Source organism: Pipistrellus hanaki, assembly GCF_964339955.1.
Source record: "Pipistrellus hanaki genome assembly, chromosome: 10".
Classification (NCBI taxonomy): Eukaryota; Metazoa; Chordata; class Mammalia; order Chiroptera; family Vespertilionidae; genus Pipistrellus; species Pipistrellus hanaki.
The window spans coordinates 10730831-10753519 of record NC_140512.1 but is presented as its reverse complement, the minus strand read 5'-3'; the positions used below and the strand labels follow the sequence as shown (position 1 = coordinate 10753519).

General features: G+C 47.1%; 1 protein-coding gene across 1 annotated transcript in view; it reads right to left on the bottom strand.

Moving 5' to 3' along the window:
• The window catches only part of NPSR1 (neuropeptide S receptor 1), a gene marked incomplete at its 5' end in the record, with an annotated part of 63429 nt that extends 42036 nt beyond the window's left edge, over positions 1 to 21393 (bottom strand). The window contains 2 exons of the mRNA XM_084897301.1: positions 10991 to 11123; positions 21250 to 21393. Coding sequence (XP_084753427.1) covers positions 10991 to 11123; positions 21250 to 21393 — 277 coding nt within the window. The remainder of the gene's footprint in view (positions 1 to 10990; positions 11124 to 21249) is intronic.
• Positions 21394 to 22689: the final 1296 nt, after the last annotated feature.

Here is a 22689-nt window from a genome sequence, read left to right as displayed (position 1 = left end):
CCAACCAAACGATCAATTCTGATGTCTACATTGAACAACTAACGAAATTAAACAATGCAGTTGAAGAAAAGCGGCCCGAATTGACAAATCGAAAAGGTGTTGTATTCCATCATGACAATGCAAGGCCACACACATCTTTGGTCACTCGGCAAAAATTAATGGAGCTTGGTTGGGATGTTTTGCCACATCCACCATATAGTCCTGACCTTGCACCATCTGATTACTTTTTGTTTCGATCTTTACAAAACTCCTTGAATGGTAAAAATTTCAATAATGATGATGATGTCAAATCGTACCTGATTCAGTTTTTTGCTAATAAAAACCAGAAGTTTTTTGAACGTGGGATTATGATGCTGCCTGAAAGATGGCAAAAGGTCATTGATCAAAATGGGCAATACATTACAGAATAAAGTTATTTAGTTCCATGAAAAAATTGTCTTTGATTTTCTTTAAAAAATCCGCAATTACTTAGTTGCCGACCCAATACTAATAGTATTGTTGAGTTAAGAGTATGCACATTTACATCAATTCTTTTTCTCATACACTACTTGATGTTTATGTTTTCAGTTTACAACCACATGTGCCAATTACATATGCTGATCTGTATTTTAATTATTTCAGGACTTCTATACAATGATTTCTTCCATATTAGGCATTTAATTCTGCTTGAGCTTGCAGAATACACGTAACTATATATTTAAACGTTCACTATCAATGCCAGGATTTTTAAACCCCAGCAATTTGTTACCTTCACGCACAGAAGGCCCCTGGGCAGCCTATGAAATCCTGGGCCACAAACAATCCCTTTAAGACCACAGGTGACTTCTCACAATGTTCCCATACTTGGTTTTGCAAAGAAACCTCAAGTCTCTGTGGGTATTGTGAGTAAACAATTTTGCTTTATCTAAAACATTGGGACTTTTTCCTTTAACCTCTATAAAAGCAGTGCCTGGCACATAAGTATTTGTTGAGTAAGTAAAAGGCTTCGCTAAGATGAGACTAGATGGTGGGGGAGGTTGGGCTGAAGCATCTTTTCAATTATTTTGCCTAAAAATGAAGACTTGGAATCTATCTAGGCATGGCAGAGAAGGGCCCCTTGGCTGCTCAGTGTAGCTCCATCTGCCTTACACGGAGTGTTAATTCCTCTCTGGTTCTAATTGTCTGTCAGTGGTGGTTTTCAATAGTAACAGGAGTTGCCATTTCCCCCATATTTTTAAAGTGAGAAACTGGGACAGGTGGCATTGAGGGCTGCGAGCCAGGCACAGGCTCGAACTGGAAGTCCAGCACGATTTGTTGCATGAGAGATGGAAGCAAGCTGTGATTGAAGAACGTTTGGTGGTGGCAGGTTGAGGATACACGTTTAATCCTCGTTAAAGAATCAGGCATGAAATAGACATTTATTAGGTCATAATATTGTTTCCCATAACATTTCTCAAACATCTATTTCTCTGCACATAGAGACCGGATGTCACCCTTATCCAGGAACAGTGTGTTATCATTTTTTCTTAGGGAGGATCTTTTCTGGGACACCTGCTGCCTCAAAGGCTCTGAACAACCTAACACACTAACCATCTGATCCCATTCTCTTAAGTCCATCCTGACAGAGAAACCACTTTGCCGTGAATTCTGCCAGCATCGGTGCAGGGGTGGGGGTTTGCATACTGGGGGCATTTCCCCCTCCCAGCTCTCTGTAACCAGCCACTCATTGCATTGACCTTCCTATGCAATGCAGTTCTTAGGCTCACACACTCCTGGCAGTCACCACATGCCTTGGGCTCTGGATAAACTTCCAGAACACACTTCATCCTCCACCCTTCTCTGACCCCTGGGACCCTGGTGTCTTCTTGCCAAGCCAACAGGGCTGGGAAAAGCAGGTCAGGCAAACCTGGGTTCAAATATGGCCATTGCTTTATGCTTCCCGGTACTTTGTCGGGGCAGAGGACTCATCAATTGCATTTATTCCTGTCCCCCTACCCATCCAGCCCTGACCCAGCTCTGCTTCATGACTGGGTCTTGGATGGGGAGCCCCATGGACCCCCACTTGGTCAGCCTGGGTGTTCACATCCTGGTTCTGCTAAGTGGGTGCCTACCTTCCCTCTGGGTTCATCTTCCAGGGGACCTATGACCATTGGGAACTCTGAGGGAGTCCTGTGGGCACTCTAATGCATGGAGGTCCTTCTAGGGAACAGCTCTGTGGTTGCTTCTGAAGGGCACCATCAGCTTTCATCCTCTGAACCCATGTTTCCATTCATACTGGGATTTCTATAACCAAGCCCACTACTGGCAGGTGGCCCCAGCCCAGCAGTGTGGTCACTAGTCTCCAAAGATTCCCTCCCCACCCATGAGCCATGTTTCATGTTGTTCCTGTTTCATGGGTGGTCTCCTCCTCTTGAATCGTGGCTGGGTTCTAACTCATGCTTGACCAATGGAAAGGGGCAGAAGTGATACTGCGTAATTTCTAACCCTGGGCCATGGAACCCTTGAAGCTTCTGCCTCATGCTCTTGAATCCCAGCTGCCATCCTTCCAGGAAGCCCTGGGAAGACCCACGTGAAGAGGAACTGAGGAACCTTAGTCCTTGCCAAGCTCCCAGCAGTCACCAGCGTCAACATGCCAGCCATGCCACTCAGGCTATTCCCTGATGAGTCTCTGACATCATGGGGCAAAGAGGAGCTGCCTCAGCAACATGAGGGGAAATCAACCAATGTTTGAAGTCCCTAGCATCTGGGACTGCTACATAGCAATCAATGACCAGAAGAGGGAGACTTGTTTATGTGAATAATGTTTCTCCGAGTTGTCCATGGATGTGGGGCTTGGCACATGTGTGCAGTGAGTTTGCAATCCTATTTCTTGGAGTTCCTCTCTGTGAAGGAACTTGGGACCAGGCCTGGGGCAGATGGCTTGTTTCCAGCCAGTAGGGAGATTTTTCATTTCCCAGTCACAGACTGTGCAGCCCACCCCCGCCCCCCAGCCTCATTCCAGCTCTTTCCTGCTCTAGTTCTGATGCGTAGACCTCTCCACAGAGATGTGAAAACACAGCTCATAAATGTTGTACTTAAGCCCCACTGTGTCCTGTGCTCACAGCCTGCCTAAGTGTTCACTCTTTATTTCTGGCAGCTGGAGGTTCAGCTTTCTCCCTTTGAGATAAGCTGTTCATTATTATTGTTTTATTTTTATTTAAAATATTTTTATTGAGTTTTAGAGAGGAAGGGTGTGGGAGAGAGAGAGATAGAAGCATCAATGATGAGAGAGCGTCATTGATCAGCTGCCTCTTGCATACTCCCTACTGGGGACTGAGCAGCAACCTGGGCATGTGCCCTGACTAGGAATCAAACCATGACCTCCTGATTCATAGGTCAACAATCAACCTCTGAGCCACACCAATCGGGCAATTATTGTTTAAATTTTTTTTTTTCTTCTAGAAGTTATAATGTGGAGTGGAGGTGAGGGTGGCATGTGGGGGGTGCGGGTTCCAGAGGCTGCTCCATTGGACTTTTTAACTTGAATTCCCTACTGCTTTCTAAACTATTATTGGGTATTTGCCCCCTACATATCAAGACTCTGCTAGCAAAGCCATGAACATGCTCACTCCATGAAAAGATGCAAATTCACGCAGAAAAATGAAATCCTGTTGTAGATTACTAAATTCGCAGTTGAGTCCCATTGTTCCACTGGGATGGATCTGAGCATTGGCATGCTGTTGCTATGGGGACTAGCAATGGAAACTACTGATGAGGCGGGACCTTCACACCCTGTGCTTCTCTCTGATAACTTTGGACCAGACCCTTTCAGAACCCACCTCCACTGCAGACTAGGGCTAATGGGGCCAGACTGCTCACATGGCTCACCCAGACAATGTAGAGAGATTTTTTTCCCCCTCTCTTGGATTTTAACAAAACTGGCAGGTGGGAATTCAAGCTGTAACATTCAGCAAGAGAATTAATATACTGAAATGTGACCTTTGACAAATACTAAAATGAGTCTAAGGCTATCGGGACAAGTGCATGGAGAAAAACTAATTATGGAAAAAAGGAAACTGGAAACAGAATGAAGATAATTATGTAAGTCTTCTGAGAAATGAATAAATATTCTATCATAAGTAATTAAGTCTCCTCCTTAAATCCACACACTGTATTTGGCTTGGGCACTCAAACACATCCCTGTTTGAATTGTGCCTCTGCTCAAAGACTTTGGTGATGACCCAGTGCCCTAGTTTATTACACCCCAACACCTGGTCCTGGGAGGCCTCTACAGTCTGGCCTCACCTTACCCCTAGAGCAGAGGTTCTTAAGCCTGGTGGATTTCTGAATCCCTGGGACATTTGTAAGTTCTGGCCACCTTCTCACATACACAAAATAGACAGAGGGTTATAATTAGCATGTGTGTTAATTTTCTATGGACTATGATACCTACCTCCAGCTTCAATGATGGATTTGAATTTTGAAAAGATCACTTTGGCTACCGTGTAAAGAAAGGGCATAAAAACAAAGCAACAGCAATAAAAAATGTGGCAAGGAATGTAAGAGGAAAAGTATACTGGGGAAGTTGGAGAATTTCAGACAGGAACCTGTGGTCTCAGACACTTAATTAATATTTTTGAAATATATACATCCCTCTTGGCATCCTGTTTCCTAGGCCCATCTATCTCTCTGGGAAACCCATGCATCATTGAAGATCCATCTTTTAAATATATAATATATATATATATATATATATATATATATATATATATATATATATATAATTGATTTTTCACAGAGAGGAAGGGAGAGGGATAGATAGCTAGAAACATCGATGAGAGAGAATCATCGACCAGCTGCCTCCTGCACACCCCCCACTGGGGATGTGCCCACAACCAATGTACATGCCCTTGACCGGAATTGAACCTAGGACCTTTCAGTCCTCAGGCCGACGCTCTATCCACTGAGCCAAACCGGTTTTGGCTGAAGACCCATCTTTCTTAGAATGGCCTGAGTTCTCCATGAGAATATAATCTAGAATGGCCTTTCTGACTTCTCCATGAGGATATAATCTAGAATGGCCTTTCTGAGTTATTCATACAGATATAAATTGGGATGGCCTTTTGGACTTCTCTGGAGAATATAATTTCACCTTATTTGAAACCCTCTTAGCTCTTGCCTTGAGGAATTTTTTTCTCCTGACATTTTCCTCTGTCTTATGTCAGTTCAATGAACAACTTTGATTTCTCCCTGCTACAGGAAAGTCCCCAGATGAAAGATTATTTTCTATTACTGTCACTCTTTCCTGCCAGGCCTAGAAGAGGACCTTGAGTGCAGTAGACCCTAAATTAATGTTTCCCTGTTGAATCTGTTCACAGACCAAGGAGAGCTTCTCAATGACCCAATATCAGGCCAAATAGAAAGTTCCTTGTCTTTTGGGGTGGAGGTTCTGACTGTTCTAGGCCATTGAGACTTCAGTGTAGGAAGCACAAAAGGCAGTTGAGTCATGACCAGTGGAATCTAGAAATGGGTAATTCACAGACAGTGGATTTCTTCCCCCCTTCCTCGGTTCTCTCACCTTTCCCAGAAGGGAGGACATTGTCTAATTAGTCCAGGATCTTGAGGAGAGGGCCAAAAGGACTTGGAGTAGTTCTTCCCCCACAAACCTACGGCACTTGTCAGGTTTGGTCAGAAAGTGGCCCTCCAAGTAGCAAGGGTTTTGGATACAGGGAATCAGAGACTTAGGACAGCTCAGGGACAGTGGGGAAAGGTGCAAGGCATGATCCAGAGAGAGAGAGAGCCATCCACACCTTCATTTTAGAGATGAGAAAGGCTTAGAGAAAAGGTAAGTGCCTTTCAGGGGTCACACTGTTACTAATGGAGGGTCAAAGGCAGGGAACAAAATGAAACCCAATTTCTCTCCAAAAGGAAAAGCTTTCCTGGGAGATGAGTTCATTCCTTTCTGTTAAATTGTTCCAACAGTGATGGAACAATGCCTTCTTTTCCTGGATAATACCTTATTTTCCTTCTGGAGAATAGTTGGTTTCCTTTCGGAACACACATCTCTCCTCAGGCTGGGGACAATAATGGCAGCGTGCAGCCACAGTGATGATCTCAATGAAAGGCGTGTACATGAACAAAATGTTTGGTGGAAAGAATGAGTCACATAGTAGAGGACTTTGTAGTGTTAAGTAAGTAGAAGAGAGCACACAAATATCAGAAAAAGAATATACATCCAAAAGAACCTTCAGTTTGAGAAATGTGCTCAAATTTTTAAAAGTATGTTTTCTGTTCTTTTTTACACTTTATGGAATAAAAAGTGAAAGATAACATAATAAGACATAAGGCAGTTGTGAAAAGAAATACTGAGAAACTAACAGAATGAAAAAAGGTACTAGATAATATAAAGAATGAATGTTTTGAAATAATTATGGGAAAAGCAATTTTGAAGATATTTTAGAAATAGTAAGATTAGGGTTAATACTGCTGATAATAATGGAACTAGAATAAAATAAACGTTTAGGAAAAGCTTAAATAATTCTTCCAAGTATTGAGCAATAAGACCAAGGAATTCAAATAATGACAGAGAAACACCAGCGTTACTGATATGTGAATAGTTAGTGCTCCTGAACACAAGATCAGAACAAATGGGAGACAATAAACACTCAGACATAAATAAAATGAGCTAAGAAATCACTTTAATCTGTAGATTAAAGGAGCTCACTTGGCAAACAGTGGAACCAATAGAACAGACCAGTAAATAGATACAACTAGGTAACAGTATAAATCCTCAAAGAAAAAAAAAATCGAGAAACAAAAGACAAAACTTGATAGCCTCTAAAGAAAGAAATCTCAGGCTGACTTTAGACCTCTCCTTTGGAAGATAAAATTCCGGAGCCAGCAGCAACATCAATGGAGGTTTGAGTTGTGAGTTCAATATACCTCTGCACATACAACCAGCCAATATGTGACAGGAGATCGAAGAATACTCAATGGATAATAACTATTTGGCATATTCAGTAAATGGTGCTGGAAAAATGGGATATTCACATGCAAAAGAAGGAAACTGGACCCCTATCTTACATTGCACTAAAAATGAACTCAAAATAGATTAAAGACAAAGGTAAGACCTGAAACTATAAGACTCCTAGGAGAATGCATAGAAGAAAATCTACTTGACATTGGTCTTGGCAATGATTTTAGGGATATGATACCCAAAGCACAAATAACAAAAATGAAAACCAACAAGTGAGAGTGCATTAAACTACAAAGCTTCTGCAGAGCCAAAGAAATGACCAACAAAATGAAGAGGCAACCTATGAAACAGAAGAAAATATTTACGTACCATCTATTTGATAAGGGATTGATATCCAACACACAACTCAATAGCCAAAAAATGAATAACCATTTAAACTGTCCTAGGACCTGAATAGTCATTTTTTCCCCCAAAGAGGATATTCAAATGGCCAATAGGTACATGAAAAAGTGCTAAAAATTACTAACACCAGGAAAATGCACATCAAACCCACAATGAGATATCATTTCACATATGATAGAATGACTATGAACAAAAAGATGAGAGGAAACAATGTGAGTAAGGAAGCCTTATACGTTGTTGGTGGGATTGTAAATTGGTGCAGCCACTATGGAGAAACAGTACGGAAGTTCCTCAAAAGATTGAAAATAGAACTACCATATGATCCAACATTTTGGAATATATCTGAAGAAAATGAAACCTCCATTTTTAGGAGAAATTTGCACCCCCATGTCTGATAGCATTTTGTATAGTAGCCAAGACATGAAGACAATCTAAGTGTCCATCAACAGATAAATGGATAAAGACTATTTGGTATATATGTGCAATGGAATGTTACTCGGTCATAAAAAATAAGATTCTCCCATTTATGACAACTTGAGTACAATATATCAAGTAAAGCCAGTCAGAGAAAGACAAATACTGTGTGATTCAACTTGTATATGAAATGTTAAAAACAAACAAATACATGCCTGGACTCATAGACACACAGAACAGACTGGTGATTGCCAGAGGTGGGGTTAGGGAAAATGGGTGAAGCTGGTTAAAGGGTATAGACTTCTAGTTATAAGATCAATAAGTTATAAAGTATAACACAGTGACTATGGTAAATAATACTATGTTGTATTTTTAAAAGTTGCTCACAGACTTTTTAAAAGTTCTTAACACACATAAATTACAACTATGTGATGGGATGGATACTAACTAAAATTATTATGGTAATCATATTTTAATACATACATATTGCTTTGGACACCTGAAGCCTACACAGGTTTTGTCAGCTTTATCTCCATAAAGGTAAAAAATAGAAAAATGAAAAACGAAATGAGCAAAACTAAAATAAATAAAAGAATTAAGTATATAATTCAAAAACTCAAGGAAAGAGTAGAATCAGCAGAGAAAAGTGGTATTTGAACTCCATGCAGGGCATTGGACAGCAGACACTCCCGGCCTCACCTCCCTGCCTAAGCCTCTCCACTCTGTTTTCACATCATTAACAGGAGGGTGAAGAATTCCTTAGTTCATTAGTCAATTCATCTCCAGAAAGTGCTCGGAGGCAAAGCTGATTACTTTTACTAATAGGAAAAGATTGGCCCTTCCAGAAGGAGGAAGTTATCTGGATGTGCGCCCAAAAATATGTATTCTGTTTTTCAATGCTCAGTGGGAGTTACTCTCATTAGTTCCCCTTCTTTATTGCATTTGGATAAAACAGAGAAGCCGTCTTGATGATGATAAATGACTAATAAATTTTAATTGGCTCTTTCGCGCAAACATACAAATAGTCATTAAATTCAACCAGAAAACTCTCAGAATCAAAAGTGCTAAAGTTGCAGAATGTGCAAAAATAACAACTTTAAGATTTTCTGGTTTCCTTCTATTCTCAAAAGTAACCCTATAGCTAAAATCCCTAATGGATATAGAGAAAAATTGTGTGTGTGTGTGTGTGTGAGTGTGTGTGTGTGTTTTGAATGGTTCAGAAATGTGGAGAAGAGGAAATGAATTAAAACAGGTGCAAAATTGAAACACTTCCTCCATTCAATATTCTGGTAAGCGAAGTGGTCTTTGTTTTCACAAGCACATGAGCACTGCTATAATCACTGTGGGACAAAAAAAGACAAAGTAGGTTTGGACTCTTCTCTGGTACACTGGCAGCCATGGAGAGAATGCTCCTTTTAAAATAAGCAACTTGTACTTGGGTATGTGTAAGAATCGTATCACTCACAGATGAGCAGAGAGAATCCCTGCCTGAAGCAAGTGGCTAGGATTACATAGGTTTTAAAACAAGACCCTGTGTGGGTCTCTGTGGTGGCTTTCAGAGCATTTGTCATGACATTTTTCATCATCTGTCAGTCCTGGGGGACCTAAAAGGACATCAGCCAATGTGAAAGCCACAAAATGACTTTTTTTGATGCAGCAAATCCACGTCTATAAACTTTTCTAAGTAATAAATAATGCTCCCAGGATTTAACTATGAGAGAATATTCATTGTAGAGTTGTGTATAATAGCCAAATTTATTTTGGAAAGATATAAACAGCCAACAATATAAAGTCTAACACAGTGACTATAGTAACAACACTATATTATATATTTGAAAGTTATTCAGAGAAGTTTATTTTGGAAATTATCTTTTGGAAAAAGATAAACAGCCAACAACGATTGACCTACATAAACAGGCAATCATATAGGGCAGAGGTCAGCAAACTCATTAGTCAACAGAGCCAAATATCAACAGTACAATGATTGAAGTTTCTTTCAAGAGCCAAATTTTTTAAATTTAAACTTCTTCTAAGCCACTTCTTCAAAATAGACTCACCCAGGCCGTGGTATTTTGTGGAAGAGCCACACTCAAGGGGCCAAAGAGCAGCATGCGGCTTGCGAGCCACAGTTTGCCAACCATGGGTCTAGAGGGCTCCTCCTGTGTTTGAGAATGGGTAGGGGCCAGCATGCCGAGATAAGGGGCCAGGAGAAGGGAGCCCGGCTACCTGGAGGAAGCACCCTCTGAGCTGGGGGATGGGTGGTCAGATAGACACTCTATGTCTAAATGTCTTTCTCAATGGGAGTATGAAGGACACTCTGTGCCAGAGACTGCTACTTACCTCTGTCTCTCATTCCTCCCGAGGATTGCATTCTGACCAATGGGCCCAGGTCAAAAACAAACAAGCAAACATGCAAGCCAACAAACAGCTTCTACTTTGGTTAGAGATGACCAGTGAAATGCAAGCAAACATTAATGGGTTGGAGTCCCAGGAATGCCAGCTCAGAGGAGGAGAGGTAGCTGGTATGGGCCTCTCTTATTCTTCCTCCCTGCTCTTTCTTCCCATTGGCTGGAATTTGGGTGTGATGGCAGGAGTTCCAGCAGCCACCTTGAAGTAACAGCCATCTTAACCAAGAGCTGAACTTGAGGCATGATGCATTCAGGCTTCAGCTGCACTGGCCTGTCCGCAAATCCACATTTAAATGCCCAAATCCTGTTTATTATCTTAGGACCTTGTACCACACCCAGCAGTGGTGTCATATGTCCCTTACATTTCAAAAGCAATGCCCTCTGACTTACATCTGCAAAGTACTTGAGACTTCACATGTGTTACTGAAGAGAGATAATTCCGGTCCATTTTCTGGGTTCTCTTCTTTAAGGTCATAATGTGGTATGATATTATATTACCACCTCAGTGAACTGTGGACGCTGCAGTGTATTATATAAAGAATGGAACCTTCTAGAACCCTTTGGTGGCACTGATGTTTGCATTTTCAACTTTGTTTGTATAGTGAGTTATTTTAGAGTGGAATCTAATGGATATTTCATTGTGTTAAATTTGCTAGAAGAAACATTCAAAACATTCAAATATGGGTTTTATATCCCCATAGCAATTACTCCCAAATTGGCTGATGCCTTTGGGGAGAGAACCTACCATTGCTACTGGCAAAATAATTGAAAGGAAGAAGCCTTAGGAACTTTGCAGGCAGCTCATTCCTCTCCCACCTGCACAGTAACTTGCCTGTGATGGCCAGTTGGGTCACAAAGAAGGTCATTCTTGACTTCCTCTTCCGCCTCCACATGAAGAATAGCACCATGGAGTTGCCAACGATGGTGAAAACGAAGAGGACCCACAGCGTTATCAGCTGCTCGGTCTGTGGGAAACAAGCAACATGAAGCGGCGCTGTGAGGACCAGGGTGCCCTGCAGAGCACGAGGCTCAGGCTTCCAGCTGGAAGGTCTTCCTTCTGCCTTCATGTCCCCACTGTCAAAGCTCTACTCGAAAGAGGCCAAGACCATTTGCTCCCAGGGAAGAGGATGGTACTGGGGATTGGGGAGGCCTGTCTCTGCCCCGGACAGGATGAAGGGGCGGTAGTGTGGCAGTGCGGGCCTGCAAAGTCCTGCGGAAATGCAAGTGAGGGGTTTCCCAGGCTTCCCTGCCCCTGTTCCTTTCAGAGAACCTGTTTCAGAGGAAGAAGCATTTAGATAATGTTTTTCATCCATTTATTTTTTCAAATCACAGAACTCTGTGTCACAGGCACACATTTTCTCTGCCTGGGCAGTGGTACAGGAGTGGTATGCTTCCAAACTTCCCAGCACTGCGCCAATCTCTGCGGGATGCTTTCAACCTCAGAGGAAGAAGGAACAGAGTTAGACACCATTTTCCTTCCCAACTCCGTCTTCTCCAGCACTGTCCCTGGCCCTGCAGGCCACTCACATCCCTCGGCTGGGAGAAAGCAGTGGGCAGCGGCTCCTCTGTGAAGTCTGAGCATGTGATGCAGCTGCAGCGGAAGTCTGTTCCCTGGACCTGTACAGCGAGCCCCTGTGACATCCTTCCCTCGATGACGCTCAGGGACACTCTTCCCATGAATACGTCACAGCAGGTCTGTCCGCTTGCCCTGCACTCAGAACCTCCGTACCTTCACCTTCTAGAGTCCTCCAATTTCCCAGCAGGTGGGGGAGGGGGGGTGAAAGGGAGCTGACCTCACCTGTTTTCTATTTCTCACAGAAAATTGTTTTAAACTAAAATGGCTCTGAAGGCCTTTTGAATGAGAATCAGAAAGAGAAGGAGATGTGATCAAATAAACTCAGAGACTTTTGAACAAGAAGCTACGTTTTTTGTTTTTTTCCCCAGGTTATTCTCTCTTCATGCTGTTCTTTCACTAACTGCCTGTGGTTTGGTTTTTAGGCCACATTTCCAAAAAACAACACCATAGAAAGTAACTAGTTTGGAGAGAGAGAGAGAGAGAGAGAGAGAGAGAGAGAGAGAGAGAGAGAGAGAGAGAGAGAGAGAGATTGTGTGTGTGTGTCCTGCATGCTGCATTGGTGACTATGTAGGCACCAACATTCAGATCCCCAGAAATCTGGGTTCTCTCCAATGGAGGAGCCCTCTGGCCCCCAGTGGGAATAGAATGGCTGGGTCTCTAGTCCTTGGACTGAACAATCCCCACCCAGGCCTGCAGTCTCTCCAAAGGGGCTTGGGAGTATCCCACATTGGGCTGCCAGTTGTGAGTATCTCCCCCCCCCCCCCCCCCCCCACGATCCGCATGGTTCAGGGGTCAGGTTCAGGGCACGGGCTTTGGAGGAGGCCACATGCAAATGAAAGAGACTAGAAAATATTAAATTGGAAATATTGGGCAGGAGCCCAACTCAAGGAGAAGGACTCTGCCCTACTATCCTTTTATTAAGACTATGGGTGTCATAGCGTGGTCATCTGGAAGGTGTTTCTGCTGTTCAACTGTTTGGTTGATTTGCATATTACATGTTTATTATTATAGATGGAAAAGATCTCAGGAAATATGGACATTTATTCAGTCGGTGACTCTAGTTGGAACTGGGTAGGTCACACCTGTCTGGAGAGGAAGACATGATTTCCCCCAACCTGAGGAATGATGATCATCTTTCCCAGTGGAATCCTGGAAACTGGGAGAAAAAAATGTCTGGAGGATCTTTCACAATCTTACAGGGGATGGGAACTAACATTATTTGAGTGACTTCATTCATCTAGCACCCAAGTATTCAGTTCGCACTGTAAAGTAGGTGATTGATAAATGTGTGCTGCTGATCGATTGCCCTGTGCCGCGCATTGTTTAAGACGCCTTACTTACTGCTCACTTCGTCCTCACCACCTGGCCAGGGAGATGCCGCTGCCCTCAGTCAGAGCGAGAGGAAATGGGGTCCAGGGGGGTTACTTAGCTGGTAGGTACTCCTGGTTTAGAAGGGATGCTGCTAAAGTTGGAATATATATTTTTTTTTAACTGGGAAGTCCATGACTTGCTTACAATTTGGGGCTAGAGATGGTGAAGTTGCCTCATTTGCTTTCAATTATCACCATTGCTATTCTGACTCCAAACTTGTCTGCAGCTGGGCTTTTGTGACCACCCCCACCCCCCCAGGCTGAGCCAAAGGGAGGTGCTCAGTGTGTGTTTGAAGGGACTCACCCTGGAGCCGAGTGTGGCTTCCACACCACAGCATCCCGGATGTCACACCAGATGCAACGATGCCACCTGGCCCAGGGAATCAGCGCTTCCCATGCGCCTTACACTTTCATGGTCCCTTTGATGACTAGTGTTATTCCTGTGGTGCTGAAGATAGCATCTCAAACACAGGACAGAGCAAATATATCTTCCCTCCCAAGAGAGGAAATGAAGTCTCCGAAAGGTTACAATTCAGCCTCCGTCCTCAACGAGAGGGCAAAGCAGCTGTGCTGCCTCCTTGGCACGGGGACCTGGTGCCACCTGTAACTCACAGCACCCGGCCTCTGAAGCGGCTCAAAGCCTCATTGATTCTAGGAGGTGTGTTGGAAATATCAAGAGCCAAGTCTGAAAGGATCTGATTGCACTGAGGATGAGTCACCGTGTAGACAGGAGCCCACGCTGTAAAGTGAGCCTGCAGGAGTGGACTGTAGGTCTCAGGGTTCCATGATTAGACTGGGGAGGGTGATCCAGGCAGAGGCTCCGAGCCCCCCTGGGAGGTGAGCACGTCTGAGCAGGTGGGTGCTCCGAAGGCTCCTTGTCATGCCCCCCCAGCTGCTTCAGAAGGCACGGCCAGGTGGCAGCAACCGGAATAGCCAAGCAGGGAGCGGGGGAGGACTGAGCTTGCTTGGAGGGCTCGCCTGGCTTCTTCCCATGGCAACCTCCTCCCAGTGAGGCCCCTTTCGAACATCTGCATCTTCGCCACCCTCCCCAGGAACCCGCTGGCTGATACAGTTGAGTGACTGTCCTCACGCCTCCTCTTGGCATTCACCTTTTTAACTGCTTTACCGAGAGCAGTGGGGATTCTATTTTGAATTACCCAGGCTAGTCTTAATTTCTCATATTCAAGTGTAAAAAGTAGATAACAGCCGAAACTGGTTTGGTTCAATGGATAGAGCTTCGGCCTGTGGACTGAAAGGTCCCAGGTTCGATTCTGGTCAAGGGCATGTACCTTGGTTGCGGGCACATCCCCAGTAGAAAGTGTGCAAGAGGCAGCTGATCAATGATTCTCTCTCATCGATGTTTCTAACTCTCTATCCCTCTCTCTTCCTCTCTGTAAAATATCAATAAAATATATTTTAAAAAGTAGATAATAAGACATTTTAATGGATTGCTATTACAAAAAAAATGATGTAAAACAAGATACAGGTGGGGATGTGAACGCAAGTTTTATGTTTTGGTAAGGCTTTTCCTATCGTTACAGGCATGAGGAACAGGGGTGCAGGTGGCAACCTCTGGCCAGGGGCTGGTGGGACAGGCAGATGGGGGCTTCTGTGTGAAGAGAGAACAGGAATGGAGTGGAGGTACTGTCAGAGCCTGGCTCTGTCGAGGTGGACAGCAGGGCTGTGGACCAAGATAGTTCCAGATAGTCGTGGAGCAAGTCATTTTGAACTCCCATGCAGGGGGAGGGGGAGAGAACTGTTCTGGAGACCATGTCCTGTGAGCAGGATTATACTGGTTTGCATTCTGCATAATTCAACAAGCATTTGTTGAGAATCTAGTAACAAATTCAAAATACTTTGGGGGTGGAAGGGAGGCTAAGACAGGAGCTCACAGTCTGATGGCGGAGGCATATGTGGAGACAAACATTTTCAATGTGACCTGGTATAATGGAGACTTTGAGAAGAGGCTGGTTATGGCTGGTTGAAAGGTAGATTCTGAAGGAATTAATATGTGGGTTGAGTCTGAAAATGTGAGAACTAGCCAGGCAGAGAAGCAGGGTACCTGGCCAAGGTGTGAGTGAAGGCAGAGGACAGAGGGGTCCGCCCCCAATCCTTAGTGTGGTCACTGAGCAGGGCAAGTCTGGTATGAAAGTGAGAACTTGGGCCAATGTCCTGAAAACCAGCTATTTCAAATACTGGGTGAAGTCCACCCGGGCTCTTTGTCCTGAGTTCAAAGAACTTGCTACCAAGAGGGAAGATTATTTGTCCTCTGGAGTTTTCTTCAATTGTCTTCATGGCCAGAGTGGTCTTTGCCCTACCTCTCAATGGCTCACTGCCTAGCAATTCTCTCCCAGTTTCGCCTCCAGGACATAGCAAGCGACTACATCAGTACTTTCTATGCTGAGCAGACAGGGTTAGGAGCATCGGATCTGGAGTGTTTCAGCACTGCTGCCGTGGGTCCCATGGGCAATGCTAATTTCCCATGGCCTGCCTGCCCCTTTCAGACAGAGGCAGTGCCTGGGACTCCTTTTGTTAACTGTCTGAGTTTACGCCTGCAGGTGGCTGGGCTACATTTCCTGCAGTCAGCTAGCCGAGAGGCCCAGGGAGAAGCTAATTTCAGTTCAGAAAAATAAAGTTACAATCTTGTTCACTCGAGTTCATGGCGGGAAACAGTCTGAGAACGCCAGGATGATGTTTGGAAGCGTTCATGGGTGCCCCCTCCCCGCTCCCTAGAGAAAACCTCCCCCAGCCAGGCCTCCAGAGAGCTTATCCCCATGTGCCCTCGGAGAAACCACCCTCTCAGTGCAGGGGAAAAAGAAGCTAGCGCAGCTTTCACATGCTCCTTGGAGGACATCCTACAGGGGAGAGAACTGGTTTTCTCCCCGAGAGTGGTCGAGTCCTTGCCCATTCAGAGCAGACGGCCTGGAGTGAGAAGTGGGGAAGAGCAGTTCCCCCAGGTCAGAGGAAGAAGCCACGGGACACAGGAGTGTGGAAGGACACCGCAGAGGGGTGGATGTCAGGAGAAGAGGAACCAGGGAGAGGACTTTATTGCCACCTCCACAGGTTAGCACAACGAGAGAGAAAGAGATCCCACCTGCTGGTTTGGGGGCACTGATGAATAGATCCCAGCTGTCTGGTGTGAGAGTTTCCTGGCTACAACAGCCACGTGGGTAGAAAAGGAACCAGAAGACAACCCCACTTGGTTTTCTGCTGCCCAGAATCGGGAGCGAAGTGAAATCTCACATTCCCCATAAGGACACAGTGATGTGGCCATGACAGACAGGGCAGGAAGGAGCCCGGCCACCTGCCCCTGGAGGGAGAATGACAGGGACGCTGTAGGAGAGGGCAGTCAAGACGGGCCTGAGCCAGATGGGGACCCACACAAGGTGGGGACCAGGACGCCCACTCCTGAAGGCAGCAGCACTCGTTCTCTCCGCTGATACCCACGTGCTCAGACCCTCCCTCACCCCTGCCTCACCCCTCCCTCACCCCTCCCTCACCTGTGCCAACACTGCAGAGGCGTACCCCCTGCAGCCTCCACGTCTCCCTTGAGTCAGACAACGGGAAAACCCCAACAGGCCGAAAAACTGTGTAATGACCTAGTGTGCTGTGGAACAGCTAAGATTATGTGTCTTGCCACCAGATGCGTTAGTCACGCAAAGAGAAATTCAGTTGATCGAGATTTCCTTTCTCACAGCTGGAGTGTAGGACTTGGGGATCCCATGGCATCCTTGGGGGCCAGCCGGCCCATCTGGGCCTTTCTCCGTGACCGGAGTGAAGCTGGCCATGGTGGAGCATGCCTAGGATAGAGGATTCGAAGGGAGTGTCAGGGCTGTGAGGCAGAAACAGGCAGTAAAGAGCAGACCTTTAATAATGATTTCACTGAGCGCGGAGAGCAGTCATTTCCTTATGCACAGCTGCAGGATTCAGCAGGAGGAACTCAGAATGAAGAGGCCGAGTGGAACTAATTAGAAGGGCACGATGTGTGTGCAAGACCCCTGGTGGTAACCGGCAGCAGGTACACGGGAAGCCGAGGGGACCCAGGGCTCCTGGGCTCCAGGCAGGCATCACTGATGTTGCCCTGGGGGACCAGGGCAGAAGGGGGAGCAGCCAGTCCTGGAGGAGGGTTCTGGGGAGAAGAAGTGGGTAGGGGGGAGCTGAAGTGGCCGTCCCTGAAGGTGGAACCCTGACACTCAGTAGAGAGAGTGAGTTCTTACAAATAAGCCGGGAAGCTAAAGACAGTGACAACAAGCACAGCACGGTACACTCAGCTTCTTAAACGGAGCTCTTGCTTTAAGCCCAGGGAGAGATACTGGGGCATGGGTTGGACTGGAATTTGCTTTGGTGACATGAAACGAGAAAGGGTGTGTTAGGAAAATGGACAGTCGGACTGCAGGCAGGGAGAAGGAGCAAAGGAGGGGCAGTGGCCAATGACCGTCAAGCACTTAGGAACCGTCACTTGTACACAAACAATAGTCAGACTGTGCGCCATTTGTAACTCCTCACTCCAGAATACTCTTCAGAGACGGTCATCAGGTAACATCTGGATATCCAGCAGTCTTGGTTCATGCTTCTTCCCTCAGCAAAGAACCAGCAATAAAACCGAGCTCATTTGCATTATTTTATAAGTTAGGAAATTTATTAACCGAGTCGGGTTTCCCTCCCAGTTACTTTGAATTAATTTTCTCATCATTAAGAATCAGAGATTTGGGAAGCAGCGCTGGTGAATTCCCCGGCAAAGTTAGAGGCCGTTAGGAAGAGGCTGTTATTCCACCTTCGTCTTCCTCGTGGACGGCTTTATATTCAGGTTCCCGGTTCACTTTCTTGAGGGACAGGTCCCATCCTCCTTGCAAACGTCCAGCAGATTCTTAACGCCCAGATAACCCCTAATTCTGGGGGTCAGGGTTTGAGGAAGTGAGCTGGATGGGACCTTGAAAGTAGAAGCTGGGAAGGAAAGCAGGGCCTGAGCTGAGGACCTTGAACCCAGGACCACACAGTGTTATTACTTGAAGTTCATGAGCAAGGGTGGGGAACCTTTTCTCTGCCAATGCTCTTCGGATCGGATATTTATAACATCATTCATGGGCCATACGAAACGATCAGCTTAAACATGAGCGGCTCTACATGGTCAAACATTTAGTGAACTCACCCCTAATGCCTCGGCAGGGCCAGACCAAATGATTTTAAAAAATATATATTTTATTGATTTTTCACAGAGAGGAAGGGCGAAGGATAGAGAGTTAGAAATGTTGATGAGAGAGATACATCGACCAGCTGCCTCACAGCCCCCCCATCGGGGATGTGCCCACAACCAATGTACATGTCCTTGACTGGAATCGAACCTGGGACCTTTCAGTCCACAGGCCGACGCTCTATCCACTGAGCCAAACTGGTTTCAGTGAGACCAAATGATTTTGTGGGATGGACGTTCCCCACCTCTGTGATAGAGGAAGACGGTGGTGAACTCACTCCTGACCCACTCGGGAAAGGGCCAATAAGATCTAGACAGGGATATCCTGTCTTCAGCCGAGAGAACTGTAGGGTTCAGAGGAGAACTCGAGTGCTCGGTAGGAGACTAAGTTAGGAGATCAGGCATGTAGCTGAGGCAAGACAGTGAAGTCTAACGGCTGCACTGCAGTGGGTACGGGGTCCGTGGCGCACACAGGGACCAGGGTCCCCTCCAGGGTGCCACAACTCATTCTACACCCCACCCGCCGGAATCTATCACGTACCTTGGCCACGTTGGCTTAGGAATGAGATATGGATGCACGGAATGTGCCTGCAGAGAAGGCCCTCAGTGTGTACGAGGGCAGAGGCCAGGCAGGGCAGGGCTGACACATAGGCCCCCACTGCCGCCATGGAGAAAGCATGTTTCCTGTTGCCCAGCCTGACAACATGTAGCAACTGACAGAAATAGAACCTCGCACCTCATCTCTGCAGGAGCTGGTTATTGTGTGTTCCCAGGACACTCCTGGAATCCAGAGGAGGAACAAGTCAAGGGGGGCTCCCTGGAGGAAGCAGCCCAACGGGAGCCTTAAAGAGCGAGTATAACTTAAAACAGGGATGAACGTGGAAAGTAATTCCAGATGAGGGGACACCCATGAGCTGTGAGAATTCAATGAGATACTTCACCAAAGTCACTCAGAAGGAGTCCTGTCATCAGGGAAGCCCACAGCAAACGAGAGAGAGGGGTATGGCTGCTGTTATTCTGCTGCTTTATTTTGATGACATTTTTACTGCTTTGGGTAAAGGCCACAGGGATGCAAAGCACACACTTGGAAGATAGTAAGCTAGCACAATTCTGACCTCCTTCTCCAGACGCCTGTGGGATCAAAGCAACCCAGTGAACGAGGGTTCTTTAAATTTTATTTTATTTTATCAGAACTCTTTCTGCATCAGCAGTGCCTCCAAACTGCTCCTGCTCCAAGGGACCGTGGAAGAAAGTTACATTGAGCTGGGCTCCCAGAAACACCCCCACGGACCGCGTGGAACTAAAAATCACCGCCTTTAGTCAGTGCCTGCATCTCTCACAACCGGACACGCAAAGTGGTAAGCTCTGGGTCTGCTCTCTCTGCTTCTCCCCCGTCCACTGGCTGTGTGAGGGCACACATGCCAGTAGGAAGGAGACACAAATCAGGAGGTTCCTGTGAGCGCTCTGGGATGCTGCTGCACAAACACTGGTGGAGAGCGAGCTGGGTGTTTGTCCATATTGCAAACACACCCTCCAGGAACTGCTTAAAACACCCAGCACGCAGGCCTTCCGCCCACAGTTCTTGTGAGGAGAAGGTCACTCTGTGGCCCCACTCATCTATGCATTCCCTGGCTGCTGCTTGTGTGTGCCCTGATCTGCCCTGCGGCCTTGGCATATAGGACGACGCTTTAATAATCGCTGAGCTACCTGGCCGGGGCAGCTGAGAGCTCTGATTACCTTGCGCTATTATCCCCATTGCCAAGGCCAGTCTCTCCTCTGAGGGCTGTCACACTCTGTAACTCAAAGCGGCCGTGGAGGCGGCGTCTGAAGCAGCCCCGGCTCCCCGGCTCAGCGCCTGCCTCTCTGAGCAGCGGCTTGGGGTCAGCGCACATTTCACGGAGGGGGGCCTGCGCAGTCCTCTGTCATGGGCGACACGCCCGCTTCAGGTGCACTGGTTTCTGCTGTGGAGCCGCAGCGGGCTGTGCGGGCGCTGCTCCCCCAGGTGATTGCGGGCCTGGGCCGGGCAGCCTGCCTAGGGCACTCAGCGTGGTCCCCAGGAGCGGGCTGGCCCCAGGGACAGCTCTCTGATGGCCATATTCTGAGGCCGGCGCAGAAGCAAAGCTCCCGGGGGACAGGTGGGTGTTCCAGGAATGCTACCTGGATGGGTAAAAACCAAATCGTTTCCAGAACACCAACAGGGTTTTCCACTAAACTTTCCTTGGCGTGTTTTCCTTTGGGGGGTCAAAGGACCAGTCTGAGACCCAGGAATTAGTGTCGTCACTAAACACGCCAACAGGCAGCCTGTGCCATAACCCGACAGCCTGGCATCCTGCCCAGCAGGCAGGAGGCGGTGGTTTGCCGGGCGCCCGGGGGCCGGACCACAGCGTGTTGTCCTGCAGGAAGCAGGGTGAACCTGATGAGAGTCGTGTCCTCCCCGTGGCCCTCGGGGACTTTCCAGAGGAAACTCACCAATCTCAGATTCCCGTGCTCGTTCTGAGGACACCTGTTGCTAATATCAGCACCCACTGCTGTCCCGGCATCTGTTCTACTGAGGCTCAGTGCAGAGTGCAGGGTGAGCCTTCCCTCCCTCCTGCACATTCACAGCAGCGACCCTTACAAGACACAACTACAAGCACAACCAAAGGATTCATTAAATGTACTTTCATGCGAGGAAAAGGGAGAGAATTTTTTTTTTTTTAAATCGTCCACTCAAATGCACACATTTCCAGCAGCAGCAGGGGGTGGAAAAAAGAGCCCTATTCATAAAAAAGGACAATCCAGGCCCTCGCAGGGTCTATAGAAACTGTTGCATGAGCTCACCAGTTTGGTTTCTCTCATTCTCCTAAGCAAAGAGAGGAAGCTGCCCCTGCACACACTGGCCAGGTGCACGGGGGTCTCTTAGATCCCGCTCGCCCCGCGCTCCACCGCCGTCTGGGGGTGCGGCAGACACTCACCTTGAAGGAGGAGTAGAAGGAGCCCCACTCCTCTTCTGCCATCACTCCCGTGGGAGTTGTGGGGAAGCAGCCGGCCGTGTGAGAATCCGGGGTCCGCGTGGTCCCGCTGGAGTTGGCGCTGCCCTCGGTGAGGTTGGCTGGCATGGCTCAGGGGGCCCAGAGGCAAGGGAGAGAGAGTCCAGGTTCTCCTGAGAGCTGAGAGCCGGCAGCAGCCGCACCTCCGGGCTCCTGGCTCTGGCGGGAGCTGAGCTGAGCAAAGGCGCTGAGCCCTCGGAGCCCACTTCATTGAAGAGCCGCTGACGGCAGGCAGGGCACATCCACGTGCTGCTCTCTCCTCAGCTGTCACGATCCGGGAGCTGCAAGCCTCAGCTCCCACAGCCCACCACGGCCCAGCCTCGCCCCTGGAGCGGCTCCCAGACAGGCCTCCCTGCCCAGGTGTGCGTTCCTTCCAGAAGGGACCCCTCCCACCCACCCTTTTGCTACAATTTGAGCCACAGAGGAGATTAGGCTGATCACAGGTTGATTAATTCAGGTCATGTTGGCACTTTCTGAAACATAATAGTAATTATGCATTTGCTTCAGCTGAGGTTGCCTTCTGACTTACAATCCCCCGTAGCCTGCCCGTCATTTCAGTAAACAAGCCCGCGTTTGTCTGTCACACCCACCCTCCCCCACTCCCAGGCTTGCACCGGGCAGCTCTCTGGAAAGCCTGGGTCTGTGTTTGCCAATAAGCCACGTCCTGTGATGACTGGGATTGGTGCCTGGGGAGTCCTCTCTATGCCTCAGGCCTCAGCGTCCTGTCATTGACATGCAACCACTGTGTTAGGCAGGCAGCGCTGTCTGTACGCTGTCATTTTCACCAGGAAAGTCTCAGAGCTGGAGTGACTTGTCCAGGGCCCCACAGCTGGGGATGGGAATGAGATGAAAGCCCACGTCTTCCCAAATTCCTAGACAGGGGTGCTTTCACTGTAACACACACTGAGATGCACCAAATACTGGCATGAAGTTACCCCGAGCAAGGGTGGCAAGCCAGCTGGGGAACAATAGGACATATGATAGCAACCAAGCATAATCCCGGCCACTTACACAGAAAGCATGCAGGGGCTGGTACCCACAACCAGGGGCTAATGCCACCTGGTAAGAGGCAGCAGGCGTGATGATCATAAGAGACTGAAGCCCTCATGAGGGCTCCTGGGGAACTTTAGCGGAATACAGGAGCCCAGGACGCATATGGTGGGCTAGAGATGAGATGTTAAGTCCACAATGAAGGGGCAGCAAAGAGGAGGAAGTTTTGCAGAAAAACGTGTGAACTGTAGGCTCTTAGAGAAAGGGTCAAATCAGCAGAGAGCGAAATGAGCAAACAATAGTCCTGCTGGCAAACGAACGTGAAAAAATGCCCAATAATATTACAAACTGAGGAAAAGCAACTTCAAACAATAG